The sequence below is a fragment of the Polistes dominula genome, unplaced genomic scaffold, assembly GCF_049000335.1.
Source record: "Polistes dominula isolate Pdom_NZ unplaced genomic scaffold, Pdom_raw_medaka scaffold_35, whole genome shotgun sequence".
In the NCBI taxonomy this organism is placed as follows: domain Eukaryota; kingdom Metazoa; phylum Arthropoda; class Insecta; order Hymenoptera; family Vespidae; genus Polistes; species Polistes dominula.
This window is the reverse complement of record NW_028300968.1, coordinates 3,782,832-3,804,920: the sequence shown is the minus strand read 5'-3', so window position 1 is coordinate 3,804,920 and position 22,089 is coordinate 3,782,832. Positions and strand designations below refer to the sequence as shown.

At 32.9% G+C, this 22,089-nt stretch overlaps 9 protein-coding genes and 1 long non-coding RNA gene across 12 annotated transcripts; 7 read left to right on the top strand and 3 right to left on the bottom strand.

The window, feature by feature from the left end:
* The first annotated feature begins 71 nt into the window (after positions 1-71).
* Mtpbeta (mitochondrial trifunctional protein beta subunit) lies at positions 72-2,471 on the top strand. Its single transcript, XM_015325328.2, has 7 exons — positions 72-343; positions 667-838; positions 905-1,280; positions 1,361-1,535; positions 1,586-1,866; positions 1,940-2,245; positions 2,333-2,471. Exons 1-7 carry the CDS (start codon positions 289-291, stop codon positions 2,375-2,377), a joined length of 1,410 nt encoding a protein of 469 aa, XP_015180814.1. The 5' UTR covers positions 72-288; the 3' UTR covers positions 2,378-2,471.
* Positions 2,270-3,845, bottom strand: Ski6 (exosome complex component Ski6). Its single transcript, XM_015325346.2, has 3 exons — positions 3,523-3,845; positions 3,098-3,397; positions 2,270-3,002 (listed from the first exon to the last, which is right to left on the bottom strand). Exons 1-3 carry the CDS (start codon positions 3,694-3,696, stop codon positions 2,646-2,648), a joined length of 831 nt encoding a protein of 276 aa, XP_015180832.1. The 5' UTR covers positions 3,697-3,845; the 3' UTR covers positions 2,270-2,645.
* Positions 3,846-3,975: 130 nt separating this feature from the next.
* On the top strand, positions 3,976-4,955 carry Naxe (NAD(P)HX epimerase). 2 transcript variants are annotated; one of them, XM_089173224.1, is made up of 2 exons: positions 3,976-4,034; positions 4,100-4,955. In XM_089173224.1, exons 1-2 carry the CDS (start codon positions 4,019-4,021, stop codon positions 4,867-4,869), a joined length of 786 nt encoding a protein of 261 aa, XP_089029350.1. In that variant the 5' UTR covers positions 3,976-4,018; the 3' UTR covers positions 4,870-4,955. The 2 variants fall into 2 exon arrangements, with proteins under 2 accessions (XP_089029350.1, XP_089029351.1); XM_089173225.1 differs by having other exon boundaries at positions 3,991-4,009.
* On the bottom strand, positions 4,389-5,084 carry LOC149032401 (uncharacterized). 2 transcript variants are annotated; one of them, XR_016176768.1, is made up of 3 exons: positions 4,946-5,084; positions 4,658-4,863; positions 4,389-4,582 (listed from the first exon to the last, which is right to left on the bottom strand). It is a non-coding gene; the product is annotated as an uncharacterized LOC149032401 (long non-coding RNA). The 2 variants fall into 2 exon arrangements; XR_016176769.1 differs by having other exon boundaries at positions 4,658-4,795; positions 4,946-5,083.
* Positions 5,085-5,227: 143 nt separating this feature from the next.
* robl (dynein light chain roadblock) lies at positions 5,228-6,235 on the top strand. The gene is made up of 3 exons (XM_015325351.2): positions 5,228-5,426; positions 5,533-5,611; positions 5,674-6,235. Exons 1-3 carry the CDS (start codon positions 5,424-5,426, stop codon positions 5,883-5,885), a joined length of 294 nt encoding a protein of 97 aa, XP_015180837.1. The 5' UTR covers positions 5,228-5,423; the 3' UTR covers positions 5,886-6,235.
* On the bottom strand, positions 6,040-7,980 carry LOC107068670 (XK-related protein 6). Its single transcript, XM_015325329.2, is given in 6 exon segments — positions 6,040-6,490; positions 6,493-6,945; positions 7,025-7,180; positions 7,276-7,600; positions 7,670-7,740; positions 7,743-7,980. Coding segments are annotated over 6 exon segments (1,278 nt in total). The 3' UTR covers positions 6,040-6,455.
* Positions 7,981-8,517: 537 nt separating this feature from the next.
* Positions 8,518-10,337, top strand: fy (fuzzy planar cell polarity protein-like protein). Its single transcript, XM_015325332.2, has 5 exons — positions 8,518-8,656; positions 8,748-9,140; positions 9,227-9,424; positions 9,555-9,754; positions 9,824-10,337. Exons 1-5 carry the CDS (start codon positions 8,579-8,581, stop codon positions 10,194-10,196), a joined length of 1,242 nt encoding a protein of 413 aa, XP_015180818.1. The 5' UTR covers positions 8,518-8,578; the 3' UTR covers positions 10,197-10,337.
* Positions 10,338-10,487: 150 nt separating this feature from the next.
* Positions 10,488-12,256, top strand: wal (electron transfer flavoprotein subunit alpha wal). The gene is made up of 4 exons (XM_015325345.2): positions 10,488-10,737; positions 10,952-11,281; positions 11,361-11,813; positions 11,901-12,256. The coding sequence occupies exons 1-4, from the start codon at positions 10,696-10,698 to the stop codon at positions 12,078-12,080; spliced, it is 1,005 nt and encodes a 334-aa protein (XP_015180831.1). The 5' UTR covers positions 10,488-10,695; the 3' UTR covers positions 12,081-12,256.
* Positions 12,257-12,394: 138 nt separating this feature from the next.
* On the top strand, positions 12,395-14,421 carry LOC107068680 (zinc finger matrin-type protein 2). Its single transcript, XM_015325350.2, has 5 exons — positions 12,395-12,581; positions 12,676-12,896; positions 12,992-13,065; positions 13,144-13,289; positions 13,420-14,421. The coding sequence occupies exons 1-5, from the start codon at positions 12,573-12,575 to the stop codon at positions 13,561-13,563; spliced, it is 594 nt and encodes a 197-aa protein (XP_015180836.1). The 5' UTR covers positions 12,395-12,572; the 3' UTR covers positions 13,564-14,421.
* Positions 14,422-15,366: 945 nt separating this feature from the next.
* LOC107068667 (proton channel OtopLc) lies at positions 15,367-22,042 on the top strand. The gene is made up of 8 exons (XM_015325325.2): positions 15,367-16,788; positions 18,949-19,192; positions 19,270-19,384; positions 19,487-19,703; positions 19,786-19,943; positions 20,027-20,243; positions 20,332-20,515; positions 20,607-22,042. The coding sequence occupies exons 1-8, from the start codon at positions 16,065-16,067 to the stop codon at positions 21,490-21,492; spliced, it is 2,745 nt and encodes a 914-aa protein (XP_015180811.2). The 5' UTR covers positions 15,367-16,064; the 3' UTR covers positions 21,493-22,042.
* Positions 22,043-22,089: the final 47 nt, after the last annotated feature.

Genomic DNA, 22,089 nt, shown 5'->3' with positions numbered 1-22,089 from the left:
TGTACATATATTTTCTATGAATTATTTTTATCAATCCAATTAATATTATCAAATACGCGTTAATTGATTAAGTTAAGCGATTAAGTTTATTATTAGATGTACATAATCATATTCATATACTACTAATTATATATTAGAGAAAAGATTGTCCAATTATATTAAAGAACAGTTAACACAATTAGGTCTTGACGATACTTTTGTCAAAACGTAATATAAAATTTAATACGTATTTACTACGTTATTAGGTCTCTGAATAAGAAGAAAACGAGCTACAATCTGTGAAAAAAAATGTTTACCTTTATAAAAAATGTTTCAAGGATAGAACAAGGATTTAAGGTTTATGGTACGTTGTTATGTTTTATAAATAAAGAATTTACTTCTTTTTAGCAAAATAGTAAAATCTTTAACATATACAAAAAATTAAATGATAAATCACATCGTTTCTGACTGCAGCAAAACTCAAAGCTCAAAGTTCAACATAAAGCATATTTATGGTTATAGCTATATGGTGTGTGTGTGTGTGTGTGTTGTGAAAATTTAAACATTTAAATGAATTTAATTATTGGGTATCTTTCTTTTTATAATCAAATACTCGTGAAATTATAATGATTAGATTGTCTTTACTAGACTTATTATTATAAAGTAATGAACTCTTATATGCTACAGGTTCTATCTACCCAAGATCCTGGGAAATCCAGATAAATAAAAATTATACAACAAAATATGATTCAAGTTCGAAAAACATAGTATTTGTGGACGGTGTACGTACACCTTTTCTTCAATCTGGAACACAATACAAAAATCTTTTGTCGTACGATCTTGCTAGACATTCTTTATTGTAAGTATTCTTATTTAACAATTAAAATACTTTTCCTTCTTTATTTGATTAATTTCTTTATTTTAGGAGTCTAAAAAGAAAGATAGGTTTTCCTAATGAAGCTATAGAATATATTTGTTATGGTACCGTAATGCAGGAAGTAAGAACATCAAATATTGGTCGTGAAGCAGCTTTAGGCGCTGGTTACAGCCAACATACACCAGCGCATACAATTACAATGGCTTGCATTAGCAGTAATCAAGCTATAACCACTGCTATGGGTTTAATTGCATGTGGTACTTATGACGTGATTGTGGCTGGAGGAGTTGAATTTATGTCAGATATACCGATAAGGCATAGTCGTCCTATGAGAAGCTTGATGTTACAAGCCAATAAAGCAAAGTCTATCGGACAAAAATTGTCGCTTTTAGGATCCATTAGGCCGTCACATTTTGTACCAGATGTTAGTTGCAATTATCTTCTTCCTTATATCCTTTTCGTAATTATACATAAAAATTTTCAAAATTATAAATCTATTTTCAGTTGCCAGCAGTGGCAGAATTTTCTAGCGGTGAAACAATGGGACATAGCGGAGACCGTTTAGCAGCAGCATTTGGAATAACACGAAAGGAAGAAGACGAATATGCATTGAGATCTCACACGTTAGCTGCGCAAGCACAGAGACAAGGATATCTTACAGATGTAGTACCTTTTAAAGGTATGTAAGAGAGAAAATAAAATTTTACTTTTATAACGTTAGTTCTATAGTTCCAGGCATAGAAGAAGTAGTAAGCAAAGATAACGGAATACGCGTCTCAACGCCAGAACAATTGGCAAAATTGAAACCAGCGTTTGTTAAACCATATGGGACTGTAACCGCAGCTAACTCATCCTTCTTAACTGATGGTGCATCTGCAGCTTTAATAACGACAGAAGAAAAAGCTCGTTTATTGGGTCTCAAGCCGAAAGCATATTTACGAAACTTTACTTATGTATCTCAAGATCCAGTCGATCAATTACTCTTAGGTCCTGCTTATGCCATTCCCAAGGTTTATAAATATATAATGTATGCATACAAAAAGACACCACATATAAAGACATATAACATTTACGAATTTACAGGTATTAGAAAAATCAAAGTTAAATGTAAAGGATATAGGTGTATGGGAAGTACACGAAGCATTCTCTGCACAAATATTAGCTAACCTTAAAGCTTTGGATTCCGATTGGTTCGCTCAACATTATTTAAAGAGAAGCGGAAAAGTAGGTGTTCCAGAGCTTCAAAAGTGGAATTCATGGGGTGGATCTCTTTCAATTGGTCATCCGTTTGCTGCTACAGGAATTCGTTTAGTCACTCATACTGCCAACAGGCTTATCAAAGAAGATCAACAGTTTGGATTAGTTGCTGCATGTGCAGCTGGTGGACAGGTAAATTTAAATAATACACTCGTATCATTTTCTTTTACTTTTGTAAAAATGATCGAACTATTATATTGTATATGTATATTGTTTTAGGGAGTGGGGATGATCATCGAGAAACATCCTGATGCTAAAGTTTGATATAAATAAATCGTGCTATATATATAAAAGAAATTAACGTTAACACGAATATTGTACAGACAAATATTTTTATATTATATTATCTGTTGAAATATTTCTTCTTCCTTTTCATTTTCTTTTATTTCATATTGATATTTCTCTTATTCTCTCTCTCTGTCTCTCTGTTTTTTAGAGAGAGCATGAGCATGTCTTCCTTTTTCTATAATACATTTTATTACAAAATAAAATAGAATATTAGAACAAATAAAAAATATTTCTTTACTTTATCCTAATCCAATGTAACATTACACAATGACGGAAGCGAATGTATCGTTAAGTTATGTCTTACGGCACAATCTAAGATCGTTCTTATATCTTGACATCCAAGCAAAGCGCGCTGTTTTAATGATTCCAAATGTGATAAATGTAACCTTTGACCTGCTCCTTGCGCAACAACTATAAATCCAGAATTTTTGGATGCATTATCATTATTTGTTTCAGGTAATGCAACGATAGATAAAGTTACACCTGATGCACATTCTTCTATAAAATTTGCATCCAATACACCGGTATTACTGACAGCCTTTTCCTCTCCATCCGTATATGAAGAATTGACTAATGTTATTGTACATCCTATCGCATAATTCTAAAGGGAGATTGAGAAGAAAAAGGGAAACATAAATATATGTATATATAATATAAGCGAGATACATATAATGACTTATTCCAATAATGATTTACCTTTATAGGTATTCCAGCATCGATCAGTGCCAAAGTTGCTGCATTAACAGATACGCAGTAATCACTTCCATCGACTTGTAAAACTTCCACAAAAATATCTATCTGTGAGCGTGGATACAATTCCAAATGTATTATAGCTTCCATTGCACGACGTAATTCAAGAGATCTTTCTTGTGATTTACGATCACCTCGTGGTCTACGTTTACGTTCCCCAGATGTGAAGCTAAATACTGCTACGCTATATTGACAATTTACAACAGCTTTGCTACTGTTACTACCACTTCTTCCTGTGCCTTTAGGCTGCAAAAAATTGGAAATTTTTTGTTATTCATATTTTTTTTCTTTTTGTTTTTTCAATGTAGACGCTTTATTTATGTTTTATACGATTCATTTTAGAAAAGTAATAATTAAAATTGTTGAAATACCTGATGAGGTCCGTACACTGCCACCAAAATTTTGGTTTTACCTTGCTCTATATAAGCACTTCCATCAGCTTGGCCAAAAACACCCATTCTTACGCGAATTTTTCTCAATTCTAATGGACGTCTACCATCTACGCGCAAACCACCTTGATCTACTTCAATATCTTGTTCTATCATTTTATTTAATATTAATTTTTGTGATAATTTTGGATTTTCAAATTGAAATGATTTCTATATCTATAGTTGAATGTACCCCGTTATTATTACATATATGCCCGATATAAACAGATGTAACATACATCTCATACCATGCACGCACGCACGCAAAAGCACATGTATATTAGTTTACTAAAAGGCATCGATAAAGTGAGATATAGAAGGCATTGGTTGTCCGTGGGTTGTATGCTCCGTCACTCCAGCACTAACAATATAAGATAATCAGTTTTTTGTTTTTTTGATATTTCCTAAACTGTTTAGTTACATTTCAAAAGTAAGACAAATGGCCGAAAAACCTAGTAAGGTTAAATGTCGTTAACCCAGTCGTTTACTTTGACAAGCAAACGCGTGATATCTGTTTTAGGTGGTATAGCAAACCTTGACGCAAAAAGTAAGCTAATAGTAAAGCGACTGAAGCATAGGAAAATGGTTAAATATCTAAATCAATCGGAAGCGATCAACATTGATAAGGATCTATTTGAAAAATATAAATTTAGCGTGGATCAATTGATGGAATTAGCTGGTCAAAGTTGTGCCATAGCAATTGCCAAATCTTATCCATTGTTGGATAATTCTGCAAACAGAATTTTAGTTTGTTGCGGACCAGGAAATAATGGTGGCGATGGACTAGTATGCGCTAGGCATTTGAGACATTTTGGTTATTCTCCTGACATTTATTATCCGAAAGAAACCAAGAACCAATTGTACACAAATTTGTTGCATCAATGTAAAGAAAATGATATAACCATTTTAGGAAATGAATTTACAAAAAATAAGCATGTCGTTGATTCTTTAAATGAATACAGAATTATAGTTGATGCTTTGTTTGGATTTAGTTTTAAACCTCCTGTAAGAGATATTTTTGTTCCTATTATGGAGATATTGAAAAGAACATCTATCCCTATATGCAGCATAGACATACCTTCGGGATGGGACGTTGAAAATGGTCCATCTGAAAAGGATGATATATGTCCAGAAATGTTGATATCCTTAACAGCGCCAAAAATGTGTGCCCAGAAGTTTAAAGGAAAGTTTCATTATCTAGGAGGCAGATTTGTACCTGGAAAGTTAGCAATAGCTTACAATCTTAATTTGCCAACATATCCAGAGACAGATTTAATCGTATCTCTGTAAAAATAAAATTCTATAGCAATTAACAATTTTTGTGCAATATTTTATATAGATTAATGTAATAAATCTTCTCCTTTACGTTCTTGAAATGATCAGCATCGGTATATTACAAATTATTATCCAATAACATCTCTAAGTAATTTAAAAAAAATACATAAATGAATTAGCGATATTAGCAAAATCGCGTAAAACGAGACAGACGTAAAGTAACGATAATGTTACATTTATGTATAATATTATCTACCCGTTTCACTTTATGCTCATTTGATAGGTTTGAATATGCGCTACGTATCGGCGCCACGGCGCAACATCAATTTAGTTTCAAATCTGAGTATCGACTATTTAATGGTTCATGTGTTCTATGCGCGATACATCTCTACATATTACGTACGATAAAGAATTTTTTTAGGGCAGCGGCAGATTAGTTGCTGTCGTTTACAATTGATTGTATCGATTATCACATCGAATTAAATAGTCTATTTTTTAACAGAAACTCCTTCGATAAATAATTGTCTACTTATTGTGGTATGCTAAAAGGAACATTATAAATTGACGACATGGTAATAACTTAATAATTAATTTCACATAAATAAATAAGATTATATATAATAATATATTCATGAATATTCATGAAAAAATATAAATATTAATTTGTTGTTGTTTAAGGCACAAGAAGTCGAGGAAACCATGAAACGTATACAATCTCACAAGGGCGTTGTTGGATCCATTGTAGTAAATGCAGAAGGTTTGTATTTGTTTTGATGTTGTATTAAATGATCTTTTATCTGAAGATTTTTATTTTTACAGGTATTCCGATTAAATCGACTTTGGATAATACAACGACAGTGCAATACGCAGGCCTGATTAGTCAGCTGTCAGACAAAGCACGTTCTGTTGTTCGTGATCTGGATCCTACAAATGATTTAACTTTCTTACGTGTTCGTAGCAAAAAACATGAAATAATGGTTGCTCCGGATAAAGAATTCATTCTAATAGTTGTACAAAATCCAGTTGATTGATATTTGCAGAGCGGAATTATATATTACAATCCTTTCCTTTTAGGTTTTTACCAATTATTTTATTTTTTATTTAGTATATTACACTTATTATTAACAAATTTATTACCATATTAATTTATTGATTAGGTATTTATTAATTGAGAGCATAAAAATATATAAAGATATAAATTTATTTATATTAAAATATAAATAAAATTGATTAGAAAAATATAAACACATTAGATACAATATATAATTATCATTATATACGTTTAAAAAATTAGCTTAACTTATACGTAAAATGTGGCTTATTGTTGTCTCTTAGATAACTAATAAATGAAAATCTTATGTGGTCCTTTTATAAAATATTACTTAATGTCATGTTTATCTTCCTTATCTGATTTTTAATTTTAATTCTTACTTTTAACACCACTTCTTAATAATTACGGAATTTTTGATGTTCTTCTCTTATATATCTAAATATTATCAAATGAATAATAATTTATTATAGAATATTACGCGTGTTTATCTCTAACAATGAAATATAATGTAATGTAAAGCTATAGCTATCTATCTAAACATTATCAAAAATCAATCTTCATTTCTTAAGCTCGATTGCGGTTGATTTTTTTACCTGGGTGATAACGCGTGTAATAAAGAATCATGGCAGTAATACCTAATAAGAAAGATACTGTGCAAGGAAAAATGTATATAAAAAAGTACCAAGAATTTTTTGCTTCTATAGATAGATTTAACATCCAAAGAAGATTTGCAATAACATTCTCGCAAAAACATAAGCCATAAAAGAATATATGTTTTAAACGAGTATTGCCGTCTATAACATTTAAATATACAAATATGTGGACTAGACCAATAACTAATGCAAGAAGCATAGAATAAATTCGTTCTGTTATCGTTGGTGCAATATGTGGTGCACGATTATTTTTACGACAAAATTGTAATATACCATGAGAATCGACCAAGATCCAAATTGTCATGATAATCCAATGACAGATACAAGCGATAGCAGTGTATAATGGCCATATACTAGCAATGAAACTCACCATTAAAATTCTTGAGACTGTAATCAAATGACGAAGTGAGAATGATATTTTTTTTATAATCGATAACTAATACAACTTATTCCTTAGTAAACATACCTGTAATACAAAAATGCCACAAAAATTGACATATGTTACCTTGAATACTTATTATTTCCTTATCGAATTGAGCTAATCGAATACTGCGATTATAACTTGCCATTGCCCAACCCATACTGGCTAAGGAACTAATAATACTTCCAATTTGATGTATAACTAGAAAAAAAACGGAAAATAAAAAAAGAGATAATATAGACCTACCATACTATGCAGTGCCTTTAAATAATCAAAGATAATTGTAAAAAAAATACATTCAAGATTAATGTCGCTGTTATAATGCTTCAATAAAATAGTTAATTGTAAAACTTGCTGAGGTGCTGCTTCAAGAAAACATTCAAATATTCTCAAGAGTGCAACATCTTGATCTTCCTTCAGCATTTTTAAATAATATCGTTTTTGGCCATTCCTATCTCCTATTTTTTCACAATTACGTGCCTTCAAAGCATAAATCAAAGTATCGTAATAATGTACCACGGGTGCTAATTGGAAAACCACTGCCAAGATGCAACATATTCTCTTTCTTCTCATCATTTGCGCAGACTTATGATTTTCTAATTGCATCAAGTCTGAATCTAACTGCAATAAAAAAAATATGTAAATATAAAGAATCAAGATATGTAATAGGGATATAATCATTTTATTTACCTCTTCATCTTGATGTTGCATTCTTCTGCTAATAATTACATTTATGAAAGATGGAATAAGTAGAAAAAAAGAGTACAAATAAAATATATTATTTTATTTGCCAGTAAATATCTTACCGCGATGTTAATATCAAATGCCATGTCAATTAAATGCATTATAATCGAACAGATTAAGAAAAATATATCTAAATTGGATACGCATGGTTGTCTTAGAGGAATAGTATCCACGTCGTCGAAATTAAATTTTAAAGCTGGAAAAATACCGCCGATATACAAGATATGTTGTCTTTTATCATTTCTTTCTTCCATCATTTTATTACGATTGAATAACCTCAAAAGTTAACTTTTGTACAAATAGATATCACACTGTATATGGACATGCATTCATGGTTCATGAATTATATTATAAGTACAATTGTCTCATTTGTCTAGAATTCAACTTGAAAGAGAGATTCTTGGTACATGTTTTTTATACATTGTTTATATTTTTCTCCTCCATCTATCTGTCTTTTTCTCTCTCATAACCTCATTTTCTTAGAAACATGAACGTTTTGAATGATTACAAATGGACGTAGGTCCATGGTAAGATGTAGGAAAACTTTCATTGGACAGTTCAAGTTGGCGTATATAATAGAAAAAACCGCTCATTACAAATTGGAAAATATTTTGGGATGAACATACATTTATGTATCATCTATATTAATCAATATATAAAATATATATCTTTTCTGTATGTAATATTTTAGATTGTTTTAAATGAAACAAACAAAAGCAACAGCAACACCTATTACACGTAATTAAACGTAAAACGTTGGTTTAAGTTTAATATTAATTTAAACAATAAATATAGAAATAATTAAAGATATATATATATAAAAAAAAAAAGAAAAAGAAAGCAAAAAGGAAAATTATGGCCGCACAAGTTATGTGTTTAACATCGTCGGGAGGAATTCCATTGTTTTCTCGTCAAAAGGGAGATAAAGAAATGGTTTGTCTTTGTGTATTATATTTAAAACTATTTACTATTGCTTATTTAACCAGTTTAATCTCTTTCTAATTTCTTTTTAAAATATTTGTAGATAACTTTTTCTAAAATGGCATCTCTAAATGGCGTCCACATGTTTCTAAAAACACAAAATATGAAGCTGTTAAATACAGATCTACCAGATACAACTATAGTTTGGAAAGAATATGAACAAAGTATTATATTAATCATTATTGCAAATGGTGCAACTAAATATACTTTAAATAAATTTCTTGATGTTGCCTTTGGTGCTATGGTCTTATTCGTCGGTATAGATGAAATAAAAAATGCCAAAAATATAGAACGCTTGAAAAAAGATTTACGCGGATGTAATCCGATTATAGATAGGCTCTTGGAGTGTTTAGATATCGGAGATCGAATTTGCACCAAGACAGATATCATTAATATGACGGAGTGTATAATTTTATACGAGAATCATCTGTTACAGGTACATGCAATTAATGATGTATTAAATATACTGTATTAAGTATCATTGGATATAATTTCTACATATCATAATAAAACTTCTTCAAGACTTATTTAGAGGGATACATAGAATGTTTAGATTCAATGTACGGATGCGTTCTGGTACATGGTTGTTTAGCTGTAGCTACCAATGGATGGTGGTCTTTAGATCCTATAGAAAGAAAATTATTAATAATGACAATAGCGACTGAAACTAACTACACGGCACGTGATTTACCTATTTTTTTACCTTATAAAAGCCCTAACGTAAGTTTTTTTCTTTTATTTTCATACACATATCATTACAGATTTAAATCTAATACTAAATCTAACACTACTAGTGTAGTCTAATAAAATAAGAATTGAATCTTATAGTAGTTTACTTGTTCTTTTTTAGATAGCTTTTAGATTAGTATCCATTACTTTAATAAATCATGTAGAAGTGGTTGCTTTATGTGGACCAAACCCAGAGTTATCAGAGATCGAAAGATATGCTGTGCAATATTGGAAAACAAGTATGGATATTTTACGTAATTCTGAGCAATGTTATCCTAGAAACGTACCTGCAGCTATCTCCTTGGATATTAATGCATTAGGGTAATATTTATTTATTTGTTGAGAGAAAAAAAGAAGTATTTTTTTCTTCATTAATTACTATTTTTTTAGATTCTTATTAGCAAACTGTAAGGTAGAGAAATTTGTGCTTGGTAGAAATGCACAAAGCACAAAAAATCGTGTCACAGGAACACACAGATTAGACATTTTGAGAACATTTTATCATCAGGCAATAGAAATATTTATGCTTTCATCTGAATGTGAAGAAGATAACATAGAAATAATGGACTTGGAAAGTAAGTGGAAATTTGTGGGTGCCAAGGAAACTTATCTATGCTCGGAATACCATAAATGTCATGCTCTAAAAGATGGAGATCACATACTCTGTGTCTTATATTCATCTGTAGTACCTACTCACACTATGAGATTGATTACTGATAAAATTTTGAAAGTGTTATTAATTGATAAACAAATCTGCTGGTAAAGAAATAAGATATGTTTTGCATATCTGCAATTATGTTATGCAGTATTATTCGTATAGAAGTTGTCAAAAAATATACAACAACTGTGCAATGAATACCGTACATTGCAGTTATTTACTTTAAAATAAATAATGTGAAAAGAGGGTTCTTAAAGTTGTGTTAAGTAAAATCATAATCATAACCATAATCATGTGTACAAGTGCATCCTGTACGCAGGTAGGATCGGTTTTGATAATCCAGTTGATAACTGGATATCTTTGATAAAGACGCTTTTACCGGTTGAGATATATTGATCACTTTTTTACCAAGTTTAGCACTCCTTGAGTAGCCGTAGAGTGCACTAGTGTTCTAATCTACCATCTTGCAATGTGATCTTGCGAGACGAAATCAGAAAAAAGAACAAAAACTATCAGCTAATGTAACTAAAAGAAAAGGAACAATTAATAGTGGATTAATACTGGAGTTTATTATACGATATAAGTATATTAAATCTATAGAAAAATGTTAGCTGCATCATTCAAATTATTACTCAATGCGAAGAGAGTAAGTAGAAAAATTCATTAAAAATGATTAAACTAAAACGTTCATGATTGTTTTTTTAAAATGTCATACTTATGAGATTAGTTATTATTATAGTGTTATGATTGAATATTGAGCGAGCACACCAATGTGTGTATTTTATATAAATATTTCTATAAAATAAAGAGATTTTCCTATAAATAAGAGATATTTTTTGATTTTGTTTTTGTTCTCTTAGGTTAATTCATTAGCTCGCCTTAAATCAACGTTAGTTATAGCAGAACACAATAATGAAGTATTGTCATTGATAACGTGTAACACGTTAAGTGCAGCTAAACAAATTGGTGGTGATATCACCGTTTTAGTTGCTGGAACAAAATGCGATGCAGTAGCAAAGGCCATAAGCAATGCGAATGGTGTCAACAAAGTTCTTTATGCAAATAGCGAGGCATTTAAAGGATTTACTCCAGAAACATTGACGCCACTGATATTAGCGATGCACGATCAAAATAAGTATTCCCACATTTTAGCCGGTGCTAGTGCTTTTGGTAAATCATTATTACCAAGGGTAAGTAAATTTGATACATTCTATATATTTGATACAATCTTATATTAATTCTAATCTATTCAATTAAATGATGTTTCAGGTAGCAGCAAAATTGGATGTTTCGCCGGTAAGCGATATTATTGGTATTAAAGGTCCGGATACTTTTATTCGCACTATTTATGCTGGCAATGCTATACAGACCATTAAAGTAAAAGATAATGTCAAAGTTGTATCAGTGAGAGGTACTTCGTTTGAACCGTTGCCCCTGGAAGGTGGTAATGCAACTTGTGAACTGGTTCCACCAAGTGATTATAAAACGAATCTGGTTGAATTTATTAAGCAAGAAATTAGCAAGAGCGATCGACCTGAATTGACATCGGCTAAAGTAGTAGTTTCGGGAGGACGAGGTTTAAAGTCAGGTGAAAATTTTAAACTACTCTATTCCTTGGCTGATAAACTCAATGCTGCCGTTGGTGCTTCAAGAGCTGCCGTTGATGCTGGATATGTGCCCAACGACTTGCAGGTTGGACAGACGGGAAAGATTGTTGCACCTGTATGTATTCAATTAGTGTATATTTATTTATTGACATAATATTAATAATTTAAATGTACTACAAATAAACTTATCATTTTGTTTTAGGATCTGTACATAGCAGTGGGCATTTCTGGAGCAATTCAGCATCTTGCTGGTATGAAGGATTCAAAGACAATCGTTGCTATCAACAAAGATCCAGAAGCCCCAATTTTTCAAGTAGCGGATTACGGATTAGTTGAAGATTTGTTTAAAGCTGTGCCAGAATTTACAGACAAATTGAAATGAATATTTTATTATAGTTTATTATACTTTTGTAAAAATTGATAATTTTAAGCCAGTAAGAAGTAAATAGTAACGTACGGAGAAAAGAAAAAGAAAGAATATATATAGATATATTTTTTATATTTATATTTATCGAATTACAATACATATATGGGAAATATATTTTGTGCAATATACAATGATAAGCGTACTTTCTTATTCTGCGATATTATTGTAACAGTGTTAATAGATATTAGATGGAGCGTACAAGTCGCGATTTAATTGAGTCGATTATTAATTCGACAAAAATGATACAGATGGCAATACTTTTGACAATAATGACATAAAGCCTCGCATGGCTCTACTGGCGCTGTATATTCATTGTTATAAGCCAGTCTAGAACGGGAGATAAATAAAGTGTTTATATGAATTTACGTTAGAAAATATTAGAGTTTTGTTGTTTTTTAATAATATTTGAGTTTAAATATTGTTTTATAGAATAAAAAAACTCTAACTATGTCAATGGTAAAGTTATTTCGTTCGAAAGAAATATTTCCTAACCGCTATGTTTAATTGTTGACAATGTTAGTAGTTTGTAATTTGTATTATTTATTTTCAGAGACCCGACGATCACAGAAGAAAATGGAACAGAGAAGAATACGAACGAATAGCTCTTCAGAGGCTCCAGGATGAAATTGCTGAAGAGGAATTAGGTATCCCGAAACAGCCAGCAGTAAAGAGAGAATTACTTAAACAAAGGGATTATAAGGTCGATTTAGAATCTAAATTGGGAAAAAGTGTTGTTATTAATAAAAATACTCCATCTTCACAAACAGGAGGGTGAGGATCAAATAAAGTGGAATATTGTCCTTTTCTATGTCCCTTTGACATAATATTACTAATTAATATTAATCACGATATTATTACGTTTCCAGTTATTATTGTAATGTGTGCGATTGCGTTGTCAAGGACTCGATCAATTTCCTCGATCATATTAATGGAACGAAACGTAACTATTGTTGCATGCATATAGTCATTAAATATGTTATCACAATATGTTATATTTAATCATTCCAATTGTTAACAGATCAGCGTAATTTGGGTATGTCAATGAAGATAGAACGTTCTACGCTGGAACAAGTTAAAGCTAGATTTGCTCTTAATAAAAAGAAATTAGAAGAGAAGAAAAAAGATTATGATTTGGAGCAAAGAGTGAAAGAATTAAAAGAAGAGGTTTATTTTTGTTGTTGTATTTAACCAATTTTAATATCTTATAATTCTAAATAATGAATGATCAATTGAATGATGCTCTAACGATACTGTATCTTATTAAGTTATATAAATATTATCTTATTATTTACAGGAAGAAAAGATTAAAGAATATAGAAAAGAAAAGAGAAAAGATAAAAAGAGGAAATTAGACGAAGTCGACGAGGAAGATGCCGGACCGTCGGATGATATGGCTGCTATTATGGGATTTTCTGGCTTTGGCTCAAAAAAAAAGTGATCATAACTTTGACACAGACATTCGTGAAAAAATGTCTTACCATATACGTACCTACAGCACCATCAGAACAATTATTTACTTTTATTTGACTAAAATAATAACCAATTGAAATCTGGTCGTTATATCAAGTTTTAATTCAATCGTAGTAAATCGTTAGTAAACTTTTCTATACGAAATGAGACCAACATATCGATAAAATTAAAAATGAAAAAAGAAAAGAAAACAAAATAATATTTGTAATTTCTCGTACGTAATATATGAAATGGATCTAAGCAGGACTGATTTAAAAAAAAATAAGTCTTAAGAGAAAAAGGAGGGAGGATATATATCTGTATATCCGTATATACAGATTGTTTTTGAAAATGTGGGAATAACTTCGGGGATAGATTTAATACGCTGAAATAAGAAATGAAGTTGATATGAACATATACCATGTAAACAGGTAACAGGGAACAAATCCTTGTATATATATATATATATATATTTATTTATTCAGGGATAAGTGAATATGAATATATAGTATACGCAATTTTGATCATACGATTGTTCAAACTAATTGTAAACGAGCATAGGGTTTATTTTCGGGAAAGAATTAATTCTATGTGCATGGGCGAAAAAGAAATATTTAGTTATAATAGTTTCTCATAGGAGAGAAATATCGAGGCGAAGTTTTAGTAATATGCTCTGTTACAATTACTCGATTTTAATAATTTAATATCGAGATTATACCACGTTCTTTAACCGTAACTATCCGTTTGGCGATCGGTAATGTCGGCAAGGCAGGAAATGTGTGGAGATGTTTGAAATTAAAAACAATATAGATTGAAAGTGCGTTACAATAAAAATGAAAAGGATATACGCATTGAGTTTCTTTCTTCCTTTCTCTCTTTAATAATCGTCCTCCGAAGGCGATAGCATCTGTACAAGTTTAAAAGAGAGGTCTCTTAAGAGCTAAGGAGGAAAAGAAATAGCGAGAGGAGAAGTGGAAGGGAAAAGAGAACGGTTAAAGGAGAAAGATTCTCTCTCGGGGAAGGTACTCACCGAGAAGATTCTTCTTTCTAGTCTTCCAAAAGCATTGCGCGCCGAAAGATCATCATCACCATCACCATCACCATCACCATCACCATTACCTCTATAAATTCCCCCTATACTTAGTAGCGATTGCGTAGACATAGTCGCGTTAGAATATTAACAACGACCTTATGTACTTTACGCCTTTTTTTATTTGTCCTTTTGATAATATTAGCAGTATCACGCGTTACATGACTCGATTTCGATCGACCGAATAAACAGAAGTGCATTGTTTGTGCATCGTTTTTGCGTCACGCGAACTGAGATTCGAACTTTTAATTTGTAATTACAACTTTTACTTTGCATTTTTTAATAGGAATAAGATTTCTCTTTTTCTTTTTATGTGTGTGTGATTATAAAATAATTATATTAAAATAAACAATCAATATTAGTAATATCAATTTCGTAATAAACAAAATATGAGCGGCGTGAATAATCGAATTTGAAGATTCATTAGAAATGTAAATTTTTGCTAAAGATTTGCTTGCAATTAATTAAGAGATATATACATATGTGAAAAAGGCAATATGTCGGAAGCAGTAATCCTATCCACGTTACAAAATTGTATTCTACGAAAACGAAGAAGGAAGAGTGAATCAATGGAATAGTATCTGTAATCTAAAGACGAAATTAAATCCTTTCGAAAATGTCGCGTACGATGCTGCAGCCTATCGAGGAATCCATGTCTGGTAAATCAGGTAATTACTTATTTTAAATGTTTCTTTTTTTCTATACCAATATACATTGATTTCAAAGTTGTTTCATTTCTTTATTACATATTTACATATTGAAACCATAGGATGCTTATTGCCATTTTCGACGAGATGCGTCGACGTAGTACACTTTCCCTTTTCTTTTCCGCGGAAGTGAAAATGATCGGTTGTGAAAGAATCGTTTATTTTAAACGGCGTTTGATCACGCACAATTCCTCTTCCGAACTCTTATTTTTAAAATAGTTGTAAGCAATTCTCCTGCTCTGAGATTGGAACAGTTGACTTTTTATTTAAAAATGATTAGGAGTAATAGTAAATTAATAAGAACAGGGTTTTATTTGGTCTGACGGGAAAAAAAAGGAATTTGAAATGTTTGTTTGCAAGCTGGTCACGAATAAGAGCTAGATACATATCATCATGCACTTAGGTTCCTCCCGTTTTTCGTCAACGAAAGCTATTATTGTTCTCTGTAAAATTGAACGTCGTGGACGAGAAAGAGTAGCAGAACCTATTCGATTAGATATATATACATATATATATATATATATATATATATATAAATATATCGGCTGTTTGTATTTTAATGGGTCGTACGCGAAGGTATTCTCAACCTTATGAACTTGACCGTTAATTAAATTAACGGATATCTATAGTTGAAGGATATTATCGAAGCGAAGCACGATCACAGGAAGTGCGTGAACAACGCACAACGCGATCATGGTGGCTGAGCTCATTGACATTTCTACGAGGAATACCGCCGAGTGGACAGCAGTTGGAGATATTCGCAATAAGCATTGGAGAAGACCTAAATGGATCAAGATTGCGACTCGTGAACCGATTTACAACAGAGTTCTCGACGTTAACGAGAGGAATTTCGTTGTTGTCGTCTTGGAATCAAAAACGCTACAAAATCGTCTTACCCTACGATTAGATTCAGAGGAGTACGCGTTTAATAAGAAAAAGGTGCGATCGAAAAAAGCAGCACTTTTGCACGAAATGCACACTAACGTGAACGATACAGAAGATGTCGGCAAGGACGATGACGATTTTCAAGATGTTGACCATTCCCGTTTAACCGCTGTAGTCGTTCCCAGAGGTATAGTCGGTTTGATCGGACCCTACAGAGTTTATCAAAATCCTAACGAGAAAAGAGAGTATATGCTGCGAGAGGAAGAACTCGTAGAGGAGATCGTAGATTCTGTCAGTGTTTCTCAGGAAACTCATAGAAGAGCAAAATGGAAGATCAAAGAGGACGACGAGGAAACCTTGGTTTTTCCTGATATATCCGATTCCGAATGGAAGATAGTCGATGAGCGTTGCTTCGAGGACGAGATCGAAGATTCCAATAAAGTCGAAGGAATTCTTTCTGGTAAGGAAGAAGGAGTCGACGTTAACGTGTCCGAAATTTCCTTTCATGATATTCCGTCGAAGAAAGAAAAGGGTAAGCAAAAGTATCAAAGATAAATAGACACATAAGTAGACACAATATTCAAGAATATGGTCGTATTTCTGTGCCGTATTTCTGTGCCGTATGTCTGTGCCGTATGTCGTGAATAGAAAAGCGAATAGCGGTAGTACGCGACACCTGTTTCACCGATAGATGTGAACCACCTGGAATCCTGTGACGCACCTGTGTCCTGTGATCATCTTTCGTTAGGAAAGATCGTTCAATGCCGAATAATTGTGCTTCTAATTATAATCCTAATTTAAGACACGTCTCTTTTGAATTTCATAGTATAAATTTTCAGGTATATAGACTACAAATATCTCCTATTAGCGTTTATTACTTTCGTCATAAAAAACCTACAACGGTATTTTCATGTCACGTATGTATTTGAGGAAGTAATTGGAAGACATCTGCTAGTAAGAAGCAGTAATCATAATAGTCAAAGCATATGGAAGAAGTAGTATCAAAAGATGTACAACTTGAATATGTAGTATATTTATAAAAGAGTAGTAATCGTAATCGCTTCCGTTACGTATTTTACGACCTAATGAATTTTGTCGTACATTTTTCCAAAGCGTAATAAATAAATAATAAATTATATTCGTTCGATTTCGAATGACACGGAGATATAGGTACTCTTTATGAGGACACGCATGTAAAATGCATGCTTCGTGTGAAAGTAGTCCTGTGTACGTTCATTCTAAAGTGTGGCCAAGTCGTCGTCGTCTGTTCATCAAACTTTCATCAAATTTTGTTTCTCGTTTGGACCACTTTCGTCTTTTTTTCTCTCTCTCTCTCTCTCTCTCTCTCTCACGAGTCAAGTACCTGCTTTCGTTAGTGAAATTTCCAATGGGAGCAGGAATTGAAAGAAAGCGGATGATGGGTACGATCGGTTTGTAAGTCTTTTTAAGTAAGTCGGTTGACGGTCATTTTGTAATTTACTTTTTACTCTAACCAATTCTTTTCTTATTTTATTTCTAGCTTATTTGACTTATTCTTTAACCGTTAGTCTATCCAAGCAATTTAATATATACACCTATCATCTTTCTGTCTCTCTCTCTTCTTATCTCTTTTTACATTTTCTATTAAAGCTAGTAAAGTTATTTGAACCTTTTCTTGATAAAAATCAACCGTTATTTCTTTCTTCATTCTTCTCTTCGAATAATTTTCTTCCGTATAGTCTTCCGTCAAGCATATGTCGACTCGGTTATGTTGGTCGGCTACCAACTGACGGAACTTGACTCTTGACATTTGACTTCTTTTGGCCATCAAAGTGCATCCTTTGCATCATTTTCCGCGATAGATACGCGTGGCCCTTGATTTCACGAACAGCGGCTGCTGCTGCATCTTTTACGATGAACGAAAAGAGGAGGAGGGTCAGAGAGAGGATAGAGAGAAAGAGAATGTTCTTCAACGGGTTCTTCCTAAGATGAGAGATAACGGAATACGCGTATAGCATTCAAGAGAGCTTATTAAATACAATTTCGCGAGTGTTCGAAGCTACTTGGACCTTTTTTACACATTTATTGTGCTGTGCAAATGAGAGAGGACTCTATCGTACTATCTGTTACATAAGATAGAATTCCAGAGTAAATTAAAGCGAGAGTAATTTACGTACATTGTATTAAAGGCATGTATAAATAATCAGCTGCGCCACGTTCTGCATATTATTATAGTATTATGAAATTATCAAGTATTCTGATGGTCGCTAGAAACTTCTTACAATAAAAATGCATATTAGCTTTGCACGGTGGATGCTATGGTTGATAGACTTTCCATTTACTATTTCTAGTTTATTTATTCCAATTTGAATCTTTTTTTTTCTTTTTTATTACACCTTAGATAAAGATTTTGATGATAATAATTATAAATGAGACGCGATGAAAATTACAGTTCAATAGTTCAATATTTTGTAGAGTTTGTGTACTAATTCGATAATACACTAAAATTATTTGAAAAGAAGTTCTGTTTTCCCTAGAATTCATTACATGCTCTTGCACTTGTACTAATTGCACACGATTTAACGCATCGAGAGATTATACTTTTACTCGAAGATTTTCGATTTACTCATCGGCCGTGGAAGTACGTAGAAAAGGGCAAAAATGCTCGCACATTAAATTTTCCTATAGGATAATCATACTCTTGATGTTTCAGCAAGTAACGAACAACAGGATAAGGACAGTTTGAACGAGACGACGAGTACAGCGGGTGGCAACGTGGAAGGTATACCAAGTGGTATACCAAGTGGTACTCCTGGAAGGGGTGAAAGGAATAACGAAAATGAATCCGTACCAGCGCAGTTATCTTCCTCTTCACCACCCTCAAGATCTTTAGTATCCAGGATTCTTGCGAGAGCACGATCATCGCCAAACGATTTGCTCGACCATACCGATCCATTGTAAGAAACTATATATTATCAACGTATAATATGAACTTTATTATTATGACATTTCTCCCTTTTACCTATTATAACAGTTCTCAATTATGGATCGTTCTGTCCAATGTTTACGGAGAATTGGTGATAGTGGTAATGATGGCACTATGTTTAGCCGAAGTCATGGATACGCCCGTTCCTCTTCTCAGCTTGCAGGTATAGCCAATTACTATTTTTCATTTGTAATGATCATTTGATTAAACAAATAAAAAAAGATAATGACCATGATAAAGGGAATAATATATCATCTGATTTTAGGGTATCTTTTTAATGTATCTCTACGTCGGAAGTATTGCTGTTATCATCGGTATATATATTTGGGTATTGCTCGATAGCTGTGCGAGTATTAACGGTATTAGAAGTGACGTGGAAATCGGTGGTACTTCTATTACGAGGTTCGGATCATTGAAACGTGCTCATATTTCTCGAGCTAGAACAGCACCCACAAGCTTTTACATCCGCGTCGGTGCACTTTGTAAGTAATTTTATAATTTGATCTTCCTCTTACGATATTTATTTCCAAGCTAATTCGATTAATTGGACATACTTTTCACAAGTATTTGGATTAGCTACTCTGGTCTTCAATGGTTTAGAAATGGCAATGCACTCGATGATGCAAGGCGCTGAATGCTTGAGCGATGTCATTTTTGCGCATCCCGTATTGCATGGATTATTTACCTTTTTACAAATGCATTTTTTATTCGTTAATTCTCAAGTAAGACGATTCTCTATGTATGATGCATGAAATTTCATTAATTGCGTTCTTTTTCGTAAAATTTCGTAAAATTTGTCTACTAGGTGCTCGTCGAAAGATTCGGTTTAGCTGCCAGATTTGGTTTTACGCATCTTGCAGCGACAAACATAGCCGTCTGGGTGCGTCTTGTTATTTGGGACTCTGCTCAAGAATGGACTTATTTCGTATATTTGGCTGAACGAGGACCTCATACATCTGCATCCACTTTAAATCTTCGTGGATTTCCCGGTTCTTTAACGAGAAATTCTCGTGATCTTGTAGGTATGTCATTTATATTTTCTCTTTATCTCTTATTAGAAAATAAGTAAGTAAGTATAAATAAGAATTTGATTTTGTATGAATTTTACAGTCGATCACTTGTCGGAAGATAGGTCGGAAGATAGGTCGATGATGATGTTCAGGCCGTATCGACCAATTTCGAATGAACAAATTTCACAAGTGATTGCCTTACAAGAGTGTTTAAACACAAATACGCTTGGACAATTGTGGACATCGAGTTTACCATTTCTTTATCCTTTCATCGTACAATTTAGGTTAGTTATTATTTTGAAGACGCAAAATAATATAATTTAAAACAAAAATATAAATGAATAATTTTTGCTCATTTGAATGATTGATTTTTAGTTTAATCGCAGCCGCCGTAACATTTGTTATGGGACAAAATGTGGGTCGAAGTCGCATAGCTCAGAAACAAAAATTCCACGGCGGTAGCAAGGATTTAACGAGTCACTCGCGACGAGTAGGTTGCGATGGATCTAGCAAAGGTCTCTTTCTTGGAATACTCTGCATGGTAGCCGGTATCGTAGTTATCTTGATCTTCCTAGTTGTTAGGGAGGACGAACATTTCTCAAATATTACTTTATCTTGGTTGACATGCGGCACCTTAATCGGTATTCTGGCATTAAGCGGTTTGATGACATCAACCGGCTTGATACAAATTCGTCAAATGCCCGTAATAACCAGGGCACCTGCCGCTCTCGACAGTATCCTCTCGAACGTTGCCATTTTTGGAGTTCAACTGTATTCTATTTTTACGATCGTGGTATGCGCTTGTTCTTTGGCTTTACTCGAAAATGAAAACGAAGAAAAAAGGGAAGAAGCCCAATCGGAGGAGGATGGAAACGCAAGGCAGACGCGCGGTAGACACATCATGTTACTATCGGTTTCGATCCTACAATTGATTCAATGCTTCGCGCAAAGCACCTTCATTGCTGAAACATCAAGGAGATCCTGCATTACGCGATTTCAAATGTTAGCCAAGCCAGGACGCCAGGTCATCACTTTCCTTTTATTCACCAATGCCGTTTTATGGGCTTTCGATACTGTAATCACGCAAAACTGGTTATCCCAAGAGTTGCAATTAAGATTTTTCGGTGTTCTTGTATGGGGCATTTTATCGAGAATCGGTTTACCGTTATTAATATTCTATCGATTTCACAGTTGCGTACTTTTATTAGAAGCCTGGAACAAATGCTATAGAACGCCCATAGGTGAACATCCGCTCAACTGACGGCGGCACATAAAGCATTCGTTCGATGGCTCGCAGAATCAAATTTGTTCGCCGCCTTATTCGCATTACTACCAAGGGATGCTAATCGATTTAGTTAAAGAAGAAAATAAAGGGATATCTTGCATGATAGAAAAAATGCCGAAGAAAATACTATTACGTCGTAAAACTGAGTTAACTTTGAATTCAAGGCATTTTATTCCATATATAGATAGTTCTAGTTGGCTTTATGTAGATCCTAATCCTATGTGTACTCAATATTTGGAATATGCTATGCCGCCACCGAAAAGAAAAATTCATCGTCATCATCACCATCATCGTCCTCGACACCACGAAAGACACCGCCGAGTAATGAGTGATCCAGGTAGAGGATCTTGGAATTATCTCGATAATCTTTATCAAACGAAACAACAACAACATCGAAGAGGGTTCAGTTTCAGCGAATATAATAATGAAATGCAAACATCGATAATACGAACTAACGAGATGGATAAGTTTTGTCTACCATCCGAAGAAACAAGCGCATCGACTTTTAGAAAAGTGCCATGGCACCCGAATTTACATATGTTGAAGATAAGAAGAACGTGAAATGCCCTTATG